Source organism: Mercenaria mercenaria, chromosome 13 (assembly GCF_021730395.1).
Source record: "Mercenaria mercenaria strain notata chromosome 13, MADL_Memer_1, whole genome shotgun sequence".
Lineage (NCBI taxonomy): Eukaryota > Metazoa > Mollusca > Bivalvia > Venerida > Veneridae > Mercenaria > Mercenaria mercenaria.
In genome coordinates this window covers 47,250,104-47,268,030 of record NC_069373.1, presented here as the reverse complement: position 1 = coordinate 47,268,030, position 17,927 = coordinate 47,250,104, and the positions used below count along the sequence as shown (strand labels likewise).

The window sequence follows — 17,927 nt, the reverse complement described above, 5'->3', positions numbered from 1 at the left end:
CTATCTATCTATCTATCTATCTATCATAAATCCAAAATTGCAGTAAAATATAAAAGGATTATCGTCAAATACAACTGCATCATCAAAACCTTATCACAAAGTGAATTGTACAAGAGAGTTTCCTAAAACTGCAAAAATGTTGGTTAAAGTACAACAGAATTGAATTTCTGTTATGTTTTAAGTTAAACACTTGGTCTAGTAAACCTAAATTCTGCCGGTCATGTCAGCTGTTGACTGGTAGCTTCGTAATAGAGCCAGCACCTCTTAAGTCGTCTCGGAGATATGAGATGACAAACTGACTTTAATGCATTTCTTGGATTATTTTGGAGAGATGAATCTCTCAGAATGAAAAATATGTTTTTAAATGACCAGGACATGATTTTGCGATACATGAGTTTAGTGGTGACAGGACTGGGCTATCAACGGCGGGTGATACGGTATATTTATGAGTTAACGTGAAACGGGAAGCTAATGGCGTTACTTCATGTTGTCTTGGGTAACATAGATTAAAACCTTACTCTGCATATGAAAGTGTAAAGATTCTCACGTAAAATGACAACCCTTAGATTAACTGGCTAAAATGGACTGGTTTCAGACTTTTTCATTGTATCGCTTTAAACGTGGACACGTAAATGAATATAATATATGAAATAATTCCTTAACGTATGCAGAAAATTAAGGGGGGTTCTCTTTTAAGTGACAGTTTTTGAAAGCTCGTCATATAACCATACACATTTTTTCATCTACTTCTAAGTCGACAAACATGCTCGTATCTATTGCAAAGATATTTTGCCACGTAGGGGTCGCCATATCGTAATACATAATTTCCGACCAAAAGTGATAATGTTTATTACATTTAAATGTAATTTTATCACTGTAAAAAATGAGTAACATTGAAATATTACGCTAATTATATTTTAACGCGATGACACGCAATAAATATATGTCTTAAAATAATTAATAATGCCACGCTCAATATTTGATATTGGTTATGTCCATCTTCTCCATAACGAGACATTTAGTTTTCTACAGAACGGCGAAAACTTCGTTTACTCGCCCATATCATAATATTATGGCACCGTTGGAACTTATGAAGCATCCTTTGGTCTTACATATATTTTCTTAGTCTCCTTTTAGAAACTGATTAGACTGTGGTAATAATTACAGTTTGATGGGCATTTCAGTAATACCATGCTTTGACAATTTGCAAATATGAAGGTTGAAAATCAATGTCTGAAATATATTCAGTAGACAAATGAATGGAAGTGCTGTTTTGATGTAATAGAAAGTTTGTTGTTATATTTTCGAATGCATCATGATTTGTTCTTGTTTTGTCATATATGACATCTAAATTAGCTTGAAGATTAGATGGTATTTATGTTAGCGATGATTACCTTTCATGATCAAAGAGAATTCAGATATTTTTATTAGTTTCTATTGATGTCAATGTAATAAGATATTACCCATGTAATGAAGCGGGAATTTGTTTGTTTATCTGTCAAACGTAAATGCTAATCTGAACCATTTTATCGATATCTGTTATATAGTTGATGCATTTAAATATAGATAGCAATCGGTAAAAACGATAAAAAGTTTCGTAGAGCACAATTATATAATCATTACCTTATCTTAGCACGAAATGAAAGCTTTGAAAATTACTACCATAAAGACAAACTCTATTGAATTATTATGAAAGGCAATTTTGAAGTTTTTGAAGTTCTTTATCATTACATTTGGTTCAGCGATCCAAGGGTGTTGACTCTTTATGACTGATTAATCTTTACAAAAATTATGTAACAGGTAAACGGGCTAAAATTTGGTTATTATAAAAAAAACAACTTCACCCTATCGACGCCAAGCCAATGATATGGATGAACCCACGTCAAGCAAGTTATACTTAATCTTATGTAATTATTTACTCACGTATCAATTTTAGATCTAATATATTAAGCACATCCGAGCCTCCGAAATTTGATATAAAAAGCTATACATTGACAATGAAAATGATATATATATATATATATATCCCAGTTGTTTCCTTAACCATTCAGTTTTGTGGTGGGATCTTGCAGGATACTCGGTCACAAAGACATATATTTATATACATGCCAACTTGTTTTCATTAATTTCTTGTACCAATTAATATTAAAGCCATCTATATATTTATTGCAAAACTTTCACCGGTTCTCAGCAAATTTAGAATCGGAAATAAAGCTATGATGTTAATGATTTAAATGCTGAAACGTGTTTTATGTTCATTATTTCAATTAGACATGGACAACGCAAATTATTCGTCCAAAAAGCACCGTCGTAAGCGTATAGACTTTCCTTCTATAAAGATGATTTATTCAAAAGATAATCAGTACTGAGTACAATAAATTTTGTAGAGAGCGGTGCATGTAAATTCATCTGCTGTTTGCAAAAAGGTTTTTCCTCAAGGTCCTTTTTATATAGTTATATTTTGGATATCAAGAGTTAAAAATTATTATAACTAAGGCTTTATTTGTTGGGGATTGTTTTATAAAACATGGCATTTCAAAGTAAACAATGTTGGCAAAATTTCATTGTATTGGGAATTGTGATTTGGCCAAAATTGTACACGAAGAAAATTAAAAGTGTTAAAGATGCCTCAAATCCGATCCTATTACAACCTTCGGAAACCTTTAGATTGTCGTATAGTTTCACATCTATGGATGTTGCAAAATAAGATTGCTATTTCCTTAAAATGTTGTTATGGATTACCTTAACCAAACAGTCATATTCAGATGAACAGAATCTGAAATTACAATAAACAGTCTACGGAGAATATTTTTCAGATTATATTACTTTTTCGAGGAAAATTTAAGAGATTCAATCATGCGAAATAAGACGTATCGTAAGGGCATTAAAATGTATCAATGGAATCGGAACATAACTTTGACGATGATTCATTTAATATTTATGTTTATTTATTTAATTTCGAGCGGTGAGAGCAAAAGACAGCAAAAGAAATTAAAGTGCATACTTAAAAATGGAAGTGTACAAACATAAAAATGGAAGTGTACAAACATCTATGTCATAAGCCCTTCTATTTACGAGAGGTGTTTCTTCGGAAGTTATGATACTAGCCTCATTATCTTTTATAACTAATTGTAAGGTTACAAGATACATCAAGAACTTTTTGAATTGAACCTTTGAATAGACATTATGAACAGGTTATATATATGCTATATAAATTTATAGATATAGAAATGCAGTCCAGTTGAATACATTGAGAATGCCAAACATTCTTGAAACGCTGTATGACGGCAGTAAAATATGTCTCACCCTTCTTGAATTCTGTGTTATTATATTTTCTGATTCTTCTGAGGGGATAATTGAGTAATTTCAGTGTTTCTGAATGACAGAGTTCCGTTACGTTTAAGCTGATTCTTTAAGATGGATGGTGGGGTGGGGAATTGGTGGTGGGACTGGGGTGGAGGGGAAGGAGAGTGAGACGTAAGAGGATTGTTTCTTCTATTACCTCTTATAAACAGACTCTGTTAGACAACTCGAGTCAGCCCTTACCTTGTACGTTTGCCTTGAATGCTTGCGCAATATCTTCTTCTTTCCTCAGTGAAATTAATACTGTATCATGCGTAAGGGGACAGTTATTGATGGTTAGCAACGTTACTGATGTATTATGACAGCAACATATATCAATCGCTGTCAGATCATGAATTACTTCCTGTGACAATGTATTGGTATTTCACAAAGTCAACAGGGAGAAGTTATACTTTATTTCTTAGCTTGTACACACCAACTCCTTTTAAGTGTTATATACAAGTGTTTATGTATATTTCAAGTGATATTTCTTCAATTTCCTCACAAATGTAAGACATATTTTTAACCGAGAAGTACATATATGCATGTCTCAATACATTAAAAAGTAATTGAGGATGACAATAATGTCTTTGGCAGACAATATTCGCAATATCTTAGTCCAAGTAGGATAGTTATCAATCTTAAAACGATTCTTGCAATAAATTTTCCTCATTTAAAGCTTCACTTTCCCCTAAAATTTGAGATACTGTGTAAACATGCTTTAATATGCTCAGTTTGATGAGCAATACAATTGCATGTCTTGGTTTGCTTCAACTTTGACATTTACTTTATATCAGAAAGTAAAATATTAGTGTTTATAATTTATCTGGAAATACTAGAAGATAGAAATAAATTAACTGTTTTTTTTTTTTTTTTTTGCTTTCAGAAGTTCCTGTCGAAATGTCGTGTCATCTAGTCTTTAAAATTTTGACATTTTCTGGTATGAGAGATATTGTTAGGGTAAAAGGAGTAAATGTTTAATACTGGCACTAAAGTGAACTGATAATATTGATGAAGCTAATTGAATCTTTATCTGTAAGATATTTATGATTATCCAATACAGTTTCTCGAAGAAAAATGGTAAATTAACTAAAGATACAATATACATCGCACTATTTAATAGTATAAAAGTAAAGAAATAGCGTTTACTAAATCTGGAATGAAACATCGTAGGCTGCAGAATGCTATTTTGCATTTCCGCTTAGATGGACGAAAAGAAGTGCGACATTGTCCGAACCTTCTGTCAAGATATTGCAATTTTATTGACACTATAAAAACAATTCTTGAAGTTTGTAAACCTAAAGGAATTGGCTTAAGTTTGAAAGCCAACTTATTGACGTTTTTTTTTTTTTTTGTATATTGTCATACGGAAGGTATTTTCTTACGTATCCTGTTTATACTTATTTTTCGTGTTTTAATTTATGTACTGCTTTTAGGTTCTGTTCATGTCATGAAAGCCACACAGTCTTCCAACTAAACAGGCCGCCACTACATGTGTGTCTCTCTCATTTGCTACAAAATGTTAGCAGAGTTCTTATACAGCGCAACATACTTTCTAAAACTAAAACAGTTTCGATAGAACAGTTCCATAAATCATTGCAAAAAAAAAAAACCTACAGAAATCATGAGCAACTTCTATAGAAGTATGTGATTTAAATTCCGTATATTGTGTCCACTTAATCGATAGTTTACTTTCATATTGTTAGGTTGGAGCATTAAGCTCTCCTTTACTTCGTAAGGATATAACCAATTTAAAAGTGTTGCCAAATGTATTTTCCCCCTGACAGTATACATTGATGATTATTTGTTAGCAGATATTCTATGCGTGTAAAGGTTTGTACATTGTGTTTTACAAAGATTGCGATAGAAAACAACATTCGTATAATCAGCATCAAATAAAAACTCCCCCTTATATATACACACTTACAGAAATTCGTTTATCGTATATTTGTGTTGGGAAAACTCAAACAAGTACTTGGTAACTAATCGTTAATATATCATATATTTTGTTTATTCATGACGCTGTTAGACAATACTTGACTAGAAGACTTCATTGTTTCTGTTGTTGGGTTGTTAGTAACATCGACACAGATTTGGGCATACGTCAAATATTAAGCCCTTGGTGATAGCAAAATACCCAAAATCCAAATATTATTTCAGGCACGGACATGCACCAGGGTAGAGTTAGCCATTTTGGTGACTTCCTCACACGGCTGTACTATACATTCGATGTTTGGGCACAGGAATTTCTTCCTTAATTACCAAGGGTTTGAAAATCATATGACATTAAATTGTACCTGTGTGACCTCAAACATAACAAGGCAGTTACTGGTTACGGTAGATATGCCCTATATTGAATGACGGACTAGTCCATTTTAGAAATTTAGCAATCTAAAAGTTAATAAGACATAGACATGTTGACCAATTTCTCCCGGCAAGTACTAGAAAGAGATCATCCTCGATCCGACATAGTGGCGAATTTGTTGCACGACCTACATGTATTTTCTTCTTTTTTGTCTGTCACTAGGTGCACGTTTTACAAGCATATAGCAATAAGCCCCTATTCACTTTTGATTGTTGCAGTCTAAATGCGAACGTAGTAAGAGATCTGAAAAATAATATCACCTGCGCACGAGATATGATATTAATGAGGCATATAGTATGATATTAAAGTTAAACCTATGGGGAATTCCCATTGAAAGTTTACATGAGGTATGAAAAAATAGCTAGTGTTTTAAACTTTGGATTGTGTTGCAAACATGTGCATGAAATGTTAGTTTCTCGTTCATATTACTCATAAAAGTTTTGGAATATTGTTTGGTAATAATGAATTTATTAATGAATTTATTTAACACTCACGTTTCGAAATACGTAATATTCATTTTCGTTCTTTTCACTATAAGTTTTCATGAGTTCTACTCAATTTAGGGGCTGCATGGCATGGACGGACGCTTGCATTTTCACTGCCGTCCATTAACAGACTATGTCAAATCGAGTCCTCAAGATTTTCATTTATATCGTGTTTGGCGACCTGTAATTTTCCACTGTCTGTTTTAAAAGTTCTAAAATGAGGTCAATTGTATTTTGCTTTCAAACGATTTCTGCTATATTTGTGTGACAATTTTCAATGTCGTGTCAGATTGTCTTTAAGGTATTACTGTTTATTTGAAATGTGAGATATTTATAGAGTCTTTTTAATGTGCAAGATAATTAATTATCTTAAATTACCACCTGTGCCGCACTGGAAACGAACTAATAATCACTTTCAGAAAATACTGATGAAGGTCGTAAGATGGAAGTCGATAATATCTGTTAGATATTTATGATTATCCAATACAATTTTATTCACTGCACCTTCTAACAGAATAAAGAGGATCAATTTCTAGGAGAATACATTTAGGCTCCAGTATATTTATTTTAACGACCATGTGCACCTACCTCAATAGGAAATAGTCACTGAATAACTTATTCAAATTATCTTAAACAATACATTAATAATTCGTTAATGTTGGTTAACCCTAATGAAATGTGTTTAAAGATAGAAATGTTGTTATGTCTCTGTATGAAAATACTAATATAACTGTTGGTAATTTCTCGAATTATGTACGATTTTAGTTTGCATTGCAAAACATTCTTCCGTCAAAACTTTGCACAAACTTTAAGGCCAAAGCTTCCGGTCAATTAATGAACAATTTTTTACTGTAAGTTGTGTTTTTCTATACCAGCTTAATTTTCCGTATGTGTATTGAGATTATTTGTTATGTTTAAGACCCTACATTTATCCATCAATGATGTTTTAAACATTTACATCGGGTTTATAGCATCCGACATTACTATCAAATTTATGCCTGGTTTGGTATCAGCAATAACACGCATTACAAAATTGCCTGTAGATATTTAAACTGTTGGCTATATATATTGAATCCAGATTGACTATAAATGGTAAGTTATTTTCAATGCAAACTTGTTGTCAACGTAACTCAATTCGAACGAACGTATTTCGTAATATATTGAAGCATCTGATATCTGTCAATCCAGTTACTACGTACCGAAAATACATTCTAGTTACGTTACTCTTAAAAGGAGCTTTACTCAGACAATCTAGAAAAAGTAATGACTCTAGTTGTCTTTAAATGTTGAATATCTATTGTTTCTCCGACTGAATATTGCATGCTTAATTGTGTGCGTAAACTTGCAAAAAAAGTCTTTGGGCAAGAACACTTGGAAAGATAATACCTCTTTTTTATTTTAAGTACGTTTTGAAAAGAGCAGCCACCCTGTACGAGCGAAAACTGCTAAAACTATTTCCTCCTCTATAAGGACGTTGAACTTCTTTACCACATACTTTTCTTATTCAGTATTGATGTTTTACTGACCAAAAAATCTGAGCTAGCTAGACAAATATTTTGTTATTATATATGATAAAGTTTTGCGACTAACCCATTTTTTTAACTGCGGACCATACGCCGCTTTTCATGGAATTATACGCTAGTGTATCATTGAAGGTTCCTTGTGCACCGCCGTATGAATACATCTGCGGATGTTTCTAAATTAATTTTTGTACTTGTAGCATGCGTAAACGTTGAGTTCTGCTCAACCCGGGGCTAGAGGGCGTGGACGGTAACATGCATTTCCACAACTGTCCATGAACCATTCAAATCGAGCCAGCCTGTTGTCGTGTTGAGCGACCTGTGGAGTTTCCATTTTTTCTATTTTACACTGTCCCGTGACTTTGGAACATGGTGGGGGTAAGAGTGACGTTGTGTTCACCATAAACCGTTTTAAGCTACCCAGTGGTGTTTTTGCCATTGACCGTTTCAGGGCGGTACCCTACTCTGCCCCTTTTTTTTTTTCGTTTTGCCCTCGTGTGTTTGCTTTGTATGTGAGTATTTGTTGGTATGTGCAAATCTGCGTACTGCGAGTTTCGTTTAGGAGAGGCTGCATTTTTCCTTTTGATATCTATTCTTTTTTTTTGTAAAATCATGGAGTTGAATGTTAGTCAATAATAGCATAAGGTAATTCCGTTCAAGATTTCATTCAAGTCAAAGATAAAAGAGACAAATCTGAGATAACTATCAAAAGTAGATACTAATTGTCTTAGAATGGCGTTAAATGAGCTGATGTCATGCAAAATTGGAAAAAAGGGTTCAATATTGATATCTTACTTATATCTCAAGTAGTATGTATATTTCATTATTTATATATTTTTATAACTTTCACGCGGTGTAAGATTTAAGGTACATGTGTTGTTAAAATTTCTCAATTATGATATAACTAGCATGCACTTGATTACAGGTATCTTGATGTGAATGACTGAATTTCAAGAGGTTAATACTGTACTTTCAATATAAGGCATTCAGTTATGATAATATTATACATGTACATAATCCTGAAAAGTTTGACTTTGTTCCATCCTAAGAATTTTTCAAGATATGGGGAAACATGTAATATTTCTTATATAAGAAATTTTGTTTCTTATATGAGCCACATGCTCCAAAAAGCGACATAACGATACAAAAATATTATACTTGTAAGCGCTGAGAGTTAAAATCTTCCAACAATGACGACTTGCGACGTGTTAATATAGACTTTATATCAATTTTGTTCATTGTCAGGAATATATTTCTTTTATTGTCTTGTTTAATTATGTTTATGTTAATATATAAAATATGAATTTGTTCACGAGATAACACCTGTTTTCTTACAGCCAGCATGGGTTTGTTTCAATTGAACTATTCTGATTGAAAGATCAGTTGTACATTTCATGCTTTTAAAAATGAGCCGCACCATGAGAAAACCAACATAGTGCATTTGCGATCTGCATGGACCAGCCTGTGCGGATACTGTTCGCTTTCAAAGCCTTTTGCAATTAGAGGAACCGTTAGCGAACAGCATGGATCCTGCGCGGATGCACTGGCTGGTCTGGATCCATGCTGGTCGCAAATGCACTATGTTGGTTTTTTCTAATGGTGCGGCTCATATCAAAATCTCAGTAAAACACTGATTTACAAACAGTATGAGGTCCAGTTTCTCTTCGAAACCTTTGAAAGCCTGAGTAATATATAGAATATTTTTATTGTTCGTTTATAAGGTTCTTAAAATAAATCATGAAAATGGCGTATGCTTTGGAAACCTATATTTTGCAAATACTAAAGATTTGTACTTGCAATTTCAAGGAAAGGTTCTTGAAAATTCATTTTGCTAATTTTTTTATTTAAATTAGTTTTGAAAATTTTGCGTTAAAGACTCTTTTCTTGATCTACGGCCACTATACAAGTATGTTTGCTTCTTGGTAATTTGCATAAACATTACAATGTTTAAAACAATAGCATACACATGAAATATGAGTCCAGAAAGAATTATAACTCTACCTAGAAAGAAATGTTAGACTAAACTATTAACAGTTTCACTCTTGAATGTATAACTGTGTCAGTTTGGATAGGTTTATGCAATTGTGTTACTTTTTTGGCGGTTATTATTGACCCACATTTCAAACAGATTATAATTGTATGATTAATGAATATTTAACGATGCACTTAACAGCAAAATCTGTTATATGGACAACAGAAACATAAAAAGATCAGTATTATATCAAACTCGAGATACTATGTGTAAACAAGCTACTAGTTCTTTTTGTATACCCGTTGTTTCGACTTTTGTATCTAACGTTAGGATAATTTATCTGTATAAAGTATGCAGCTTAAAAGTTCACTAACTACTGAATTACATTTGAATTTTAATTTTACTGCAACAAAACATCAAACATTTAATCAGTAAATGTGTTTTCCTATGTCAATGTTATTCGGCGTAGGCGTACTAATTTTTTGTGTACCTCTGAGCAAGGTTTCTATGGTTATTCGTCAGAGATGCTTTTAACATATAAGGCGTTTATAGTCTCCAACATTACATGCAAACGACTTCCTTTCTTCTTTGTTTTCGATCTTTTTGTGATATTTTAAAGACAGTTTTATGGTTAGGAGGAATAATCATATAAAAAAATCGTTTGTAGACATTTATAAAGACCTTTAAAGACCTTGAAAGATCTTAGATTGGACTTGAATGACAAGTAATCCTGTATGCAGTTTCGTTGTCAAAACTATTAAATTAATTTTTAAACATAGATCTGTTTTGCATTTTCTTCAAGTTTCTGGGATAGATCAATCAAGTCTAAACCCACGACAACTTTTAAGAGATTCGTCTTGTTTCTTTTTCTTTGATGTTCATGAGAAGCTGTGCTTCTTTGTAAAACATCAAGTTGCTTGTATGTCTATAATTACGTATGATATTTCCGCTCAAGGTAAAAAAAACATTCAAGTCTAAGATTAATGAGACAAGCTTCAAGTATCTAACAAACTCCGATGCTAATTGTCTCATATATTTTGAACGCCACAAACGAGTTAAAGTCATGCAAAAGACATTAGTGTAACGTGAATTCAATATTACATGTAGCATAATTTAATGTTATATCACTATTTATATGTGTTCAGTGCTTAAATGATGTATATGATTTTAACAAATTAAGGTAAAGCTATGTCAGCAAACATGCATTTGATAGCAGACATATTGATAAAAATGTATGAGTTATGCATTACAAAATGCCAGTTATTACGCAGTAACGTTAATTGTCATAGCGGCGACCTGGAAAGAGAAAACTACGCAAAACATGCGAATATCTGGTAAATGTTGTTAAGGATGTACATAAATGATCCTTAATTTCGTATTAGAATCGAAATAACATGTTCAGACAGTGATTTTCTGTTGTATAAAATCATTTTTTAGATTACAGATGCGATAAAATTATATTACTAGCGCGGGTGTATTATTTTGGAAGTAGTCAACAGGTTTGTAGACGCTTAAAACGTTCTAAAATCATCTAGGATTAGATATGAAGGATGTATTAGCAAACAATCATTCAGGCCAAAAGCTGTTAAATGCAAATACTTTCGAACAAATATATGTTTGCAATTTATAACAATTGCAATTTCAGAAATAGCTTAATTAAGTTAAAACACACGACAACATCTTTATTCAAAGAGTCATCGTGTTTTCTTTTGATGTTATAGGGGATCTTTGCTACTTTGTTAATTTGTTAAGTGGCAAGAATCAAATACCAAATACAGATGTCGTTGTAATAAATGATACATCTCAAACAGAGAAGGTTCATTAACCTTTACCCTGCTATATTTCTAAACATAATCGATCATTCAGTTTGGGCAGTAACACTTATTATTCGAAGGGGTGTTCACTGAAAATAGCGAACAGTGCAGACCATGATCAACCTGCATGGTGTGTAGACTGATTGTGGTCTGCATTAGTCGCAATGGCAGAATTACATGCCGGCTAAAAGTTAAATAAAGTCATTGGAACGATAAATATATACAAAACATTAAAATATATCTCATAGATGTCTTAACATGTTTTCAATACACATATATTTTAAAATGGGTATAATTAAAAACAATTTGAAATATAAGTAATTAAAAGAGATCGTGTATATCTTTCGCTCTGGATCACCAATGTTTAACATTTTTATTCTTTAATGCGCCTCTATAATATTGCATCAGGCGTTCACTCGGTGAACTATATTTCGATCTTACACTGAAACGGACAAATATCCTCTATACATCCTATGACGTAAATTATGCTGTTACTTGAATTAATTCTTAGAACATTTATAACAAAGCAAGAGTTGAAAGTCAAGCAATCATCAACCAAAACAAGCGCTAATATGGCTGTTTTCTTTGCTACTGAATAAAGGAAAGGCTTGAAAATTAATGTTATCAATCCTATACTAACTTACATATTAAATATCTGTTATAGTTTCAAATCAAAATTTTAATAATTTCAGTAATCTAAAAACAACTTTATCGTTTTACGTATCTAACTTAGGCTCAATATGAAAAATAAATTGATAGATATATAGGAAAGAAGAAAAAAATGTATCAATAAATACTTGTTATGGGGCTTATTTTCTGTGGTGACATACTTCTGCCAACCACACATCCGCTTATTTTTCTCGAATATTTCTTAAAAATGTCACATACTGAGTTAGATAGTTTTTCTGCCATCATTTATCTTATCTTAACAGGACAAAACTGCCTGTTATTGCCAACCACTGCCATCCACATAGTTACTAACTTTAATTAGATATCTTCATTTCTGTCAGTTAATTAGTTGTGCTATGACTGGCTATGACAAAATGTTTACGGCAAACACAAATTCACATATAAAAATAGACTCTGTTTAGTACTCCACCTAATGAAATCCTTTTAGTAAATACGAAACCATCTCCACCGTCTTCTAAATCGTCTATTTTAAGCTAATTCCTATCGGAAAGACTTTCAAAAAGATCAACGTATATTTACAGTAGATCTAAGTGAATATGTGGTTGGAAGAATATACCACCACAATTTCCCGTTAAATATCTTGTGAAATACTTATATTATATATATTTCTTTTTTTTATTTTTAATAAACCATTTACTGGTTTACAACTAATTAATAACGTTTTTCTTCTCTTTTTCTGTATCGCCAATTTCCTCGATTTCGAAGACTATATATTAAGATGTGTAATTCTGACTTAATTAGTCATATAAGGATATTTTTATAAGTACGTTCGCTGCAATATTTTTATACATTCACGTAAACATTTCTTTTTTAATTTTAGAAAAAGCTCGAACTTCTCATGTACAAACAAATTATTTATGCAAGTATTCTTTATTGCAAAACGAAACGAAAGTGGTACATGTACATGTAAGAATGAAAGCTTAATTTGAGTGAGAATCGTTTTTAATTTAAAAAGTGTTTCTACCACAAAAAAAGACTTATAGAATGGTGCTTCTGAATATGACTTATAATCAAAACAAAACGGAACAAAGTAAATAAATAAGCAAAGCAGTGTCTACAAAACTTGTCAACCAAACATTAGTCACAGTGGTATAGGCCTACAGAAGCAATTAATTAGAAGCAGTATATTAACGCTATTAACTCATTTATTTAAGTATTCAGACATGAAGTAGGAACATGTATTTGATATTCATTGGCACTGTTTGGGTTAGTTTATGCGAATTTTAGATCGCTTCCGATAAAAGCTTTTTATTTGAACCACTCTTGAGTTCGCTTCCGGCATTAACAACTACTGGTTTCATATGACAAGGTGTAGTCCTGCCCCCTGTAGGGCTCGAACCCACGGCCCACACGTTGAACTGCCGGGGCTCGAACCCACGACCCACACGCTGAACTGCCGGCACGTTAACCAGTAAACCACTGTTCCCACTATTTCGTTTGTAAATGTATAACAAATAAAAGGTGATAATATTACAAAATAAGGCACACAGAAATTTAGCTGTGTTTAAGTTTATCACTATGTTGCATGTATTTGATTCTTATATTAGCAAGTAAATGGGACCGTTCTTAATACATGCGTTAACATCAAAATTAAAGTAAAGAAATTTCATGCCCATATTTCAAAGGTAGCTTCATGATAGTCACCCAAAATATATATTTATGTCGTAAGACAATGGAATTAATCAGCACCACTGTTAAATAATAGTATTTACATTTATAAATAAATAGTAACCTATTTTCTTTCATAACAATACTTATATTATATAATAATATAATTACATTCCATTAATTGAAAACATTGTTGTAAAAAACATTTTTGCTAATTCTATATTATTCATACTGAATATGTAAATCAGACTTACCTAGATGTTTCAGCATTATGGCAGAACTATGTTTTCTACTTTTGTGACTGAAAACTGTAAAATATTTGAGATTTTGTATTTGTAAGCAGTGTCCACTTTGTGATAATTCACTACTATAGCATTCCCACGCATTTAAACACTACAACACTAAATAGAAGATGTCGAGGTACTTAATTTTGTCACTCCTTTGTCGCTCAAAGATTCACAAGTTTTTCAAAACTATGCTTACATGCCATATTAGTGGCCTATATAATAAACAAAGAATTTTGGAATAACTTTTATTTCATTCGTAAACTACTTCATGATTAACAGAACTGTTGCTAATAACGTAAGGGTTTGAAGTCAATTTTGTCAAACAATTCTTTGCTCCTTATAAACATATCATATTTCCTGATATATGTTATGTTAAGGCACATGCAAATCTGGCTATTATCGGTATCAAAATCACATATTAATTCACAGATCGATAGTCTGATTTATATAATAAAGTTTCGCATGCTATGACTTAATGGATTTTAATATTAGTTTGTTTAACGCGTCAATCCCAGCACACATCACAATAGTCAATGTCTAAATAAAAAGTATATATAATGTTTATTATTTTCAAAACAGAACAATTTTTATTCCACCAAGAAGCGTTCTATGATAACAAAACACCTTCTTACTCCGATACAGCTCTGTTCACAAATGAACAATATCTGCTATAGACTGATACGCGAGCTACTTAGATACTGACTGGACTCCTATGACATCCGATTTGATGCTTTGCAATACGAGTAAGAATCCATTTCACTATGTAATACATGTATGGTTTGTCAATACATTTAGTACATTAAGATGACGTTGGCCATGCTTTTTTCCGATGTGTGAAAGCTGAAAGAGCAATACTATTTTTATTTTTATTCTTTATATAAATTACTGGTGAACAGTATGTGAATTTGACCGGTTAATAGTTCAACATAGGTTATAGAAAATAAATAAGAGACAAAACAAAACATTGAAATTTGTTTCTTGGGTCATGTAATAAAAACACTTACCAAATGGTTTGCCAGTTTATAATCAGAAATAGTTACCAACGGTCCTTTAGACCTTGGGCAAATAGCTTTTCCTGGCGACAAGTAAGTCATTTAATAAATGCGTATTATTTTTATATCCCATTGCCGCGTGAACGTTTTGATGTGATCATACGAGATGTATGCCATTTTGAAGAATCTTGATACTTCATAAAATAGACATTAATTGATTAGAGAAAACTTAATGAATCTGTTCTACAACAGATGATTTTACTCCGCCGAAGACCTCAATTAGAATTCCCTAAATTCATATGTCAACCAGGATGCATAATCATCATAATGCATTCTTTCTTTCGTATAACTATAATAAGTCATATTTATATTTCTTGTTGCTGGACCTGACTACCCTTGTTCATTATGCCAAAGAAAACTAAGATAATATATGGTTGAAAATGTCTGACCAGATGAGTCAGGAGATATCTGACCCACCGAGTCAGACGGTTTATTTTATGAGCAACGCATTATAAAATCAAATGTAACCAAATTTGGCATAAGTTGGGGATGTATAAATCAATTTATACTCATGCTTCCTATAAATTACTATTTTGATTAACCTAATGATACGACAGTTTCTAGCATAAATTATCACAACATTTCTAGGTAATGAATGATATTTTTTTACTTTATGCATAAACATTTATAAATCAAAGCAGTTGCAGAAACTTCAGACGATTGTTGGGGCGAACTCTCTTGAGACAATCATCTGACGTTAGATGTAAATATTCAAATCAATAAAACACTTTAATAACTAAAGGAACAGTGTATTATCTAGGAAGTTATTCTTTGTAATGTAGATTTATTAAGCGGTATTGTTTGATCTTAAAGAGGCACGTTTCCATATACTCAAAAAAGCTAAACTTACTTAAATAGATAGTAAGAAAAATCATAGATAACATTATTTTAAACTGAAATTATTTAAAATATATCTACTAACTTAAACGTACTTGGATTCAGTGTTGTTATATTTTCTCGTCCTTTGGTACCATGGAGTCCATTCAATAGATGTGTAATAGAGTTCCGTTTAAGTCGGTGCTAGGGGGCGCGAGAGGTGGTGCACATTTTATTACCTCTCATCAACAGACTCAATCAAACCGAGTCTGCTATTATTCTTTTTTAGTTGCATTCTATGCTTTTTACAGATTTTGTTAAAGATACAACTACTGAAATAATGCTTTTATTTCGCCCTCACTAAATGACTCTTATTTCTTTTGAAAGGAGTAGGTAATTTTCAAGGTCATAATGGTGTTGAGACTGAGTATGTTTCTGACCGCGTGAAATTGCAGCGGTTAAACTTCATAGGATGTTTGCGTGTTGTCAATATACCATCCTAATATAGGATAAAGATAGGATCAGTTCGTCAAAGTCAAAGTCACAGTTAACTTGATATTGATATTAAAAACTCTTTTTGATCAATAACTTGAGAAAAAATGATCATAAAGTAGCCACATTTCATAGGATATTGTGTGTGGTCACTATATGACAACACCGCTTTTGAGTCAGTTGGTCAAATGTCAAGGTTACAATAACAGTTTACAAACGGCTCTTGTTTTACAATTAAGCTTTCCTATTACAACGTAAATTGACTTTGTTTTACGCTGTATGTTCAATATTAGAGAAGAGATATTTGAAAAAAACATGCTTGCCACCTTCAAGTACGATTGTGTGTCAAGTTCACATTGCTTAATCATATCTCCCTAACATCCAAGATAATCATTATCAGCTTGTTATTTGTGTTGATAGGAAAATAAATGACTGCCGGAAGAAATGCTGTATTCAAGACAAGATCCCCTGAAGCTAATAATTCTCTTTCTGCAATGAGAACACCTCACGCAAGAGTATAATGCAAGTGTAAGTTAGCAAAAGATTAAGTCATGCTCATATTTTCCGTTCTTGTTTGACAATTAGAGTTGGATCTGAATAGAGGAACTGTTAAAAAACTTAATACGGTTAAAACTTTGTTTCTAATACCTTCACTCAAATCTGTATACTCACACCAGCGCAATCAAAATTTTTCTAAAACAAACCTACGCTTTTTTCTAAACCGATGAATATACATCAAACCGGTAGTCTGACAGTATGTACCACTGCAAATTATAGCATGCCAGTCAGCTGTTTTATCCAGAGAGTGTTCAATGAAACGAGAATATATAAATAGCATATTATTTAATGACCTAACGATGCGACATAACGTCTTTCTCATTGTTTGCACTTAGCAAACTGTTTTGATCAAAATGACATCTATAAAACAGGAATTCTTAAGTGGAAAGTTATAATACCAATATGTTTATAAATTGGCACACGCATATTCATTATCTACTGTAATAGCTACTTTGTATAATACAGATTTGCTTTTTGCCGAAAGACAATATGAATTGTTTTTATGATATGTTCATACTTCGGCAAATACAAACCCTTCTGATTTGTTCTGTAGAACAACTATTTTTGTTACTCAAGCCGTCAGCAACTTGCAAAAATTATAGGTTACTAAATTTGTGTGTCAGTGGTAATAGTGTCGATTCATGTTCATTGTTGAGAACACAAACGCAAAGAGAAACAATTTATTTTTAATTTTATTTAAGGATGTTATTCCAATTAATGATCATTTCACATGATTTTTCAGCCACTATATGAATTATTTACCAAGAGAGAATGTCTCCATGCGTATGTATGTATGCATAATTATGTGTTGAAATTAGATATGGCGAATCTTTTTATATGCAAGACTGCGTATTCACTCAGTTGATTGGCTCCAGCCAGCTTGTATTGGCAAACTATTCTAACTTTGGCAATACATGTACTTTATT

General features: G+C 32.1%; 1 protein-coding gene across 1 annotated transcript in view; it reads right to left on the bottom strand.

Annotated features, from left to right (window-relative positions):
• LOC123528983 (uncharacterized) overlaps positions 1–14,790 on the bottom strand; it is a 41,232-nt gene extending 26,442 nt beyond the window's left edge. The window contains exon 1 of the mRNA XM_045309109.2: positions 14,051–14,790. Coding sequence (XP_045165044.2) covers positions 14,051–14,066 — 16 coding nt within the window. The 5' untranslated portion in view covers positions 14,067–14,790. The remainder of the gene's footprint in view (positions 1–14,050) is intronic.
• Positions 14,791–17,927: the final 3,137 nt, after the last annotated feature.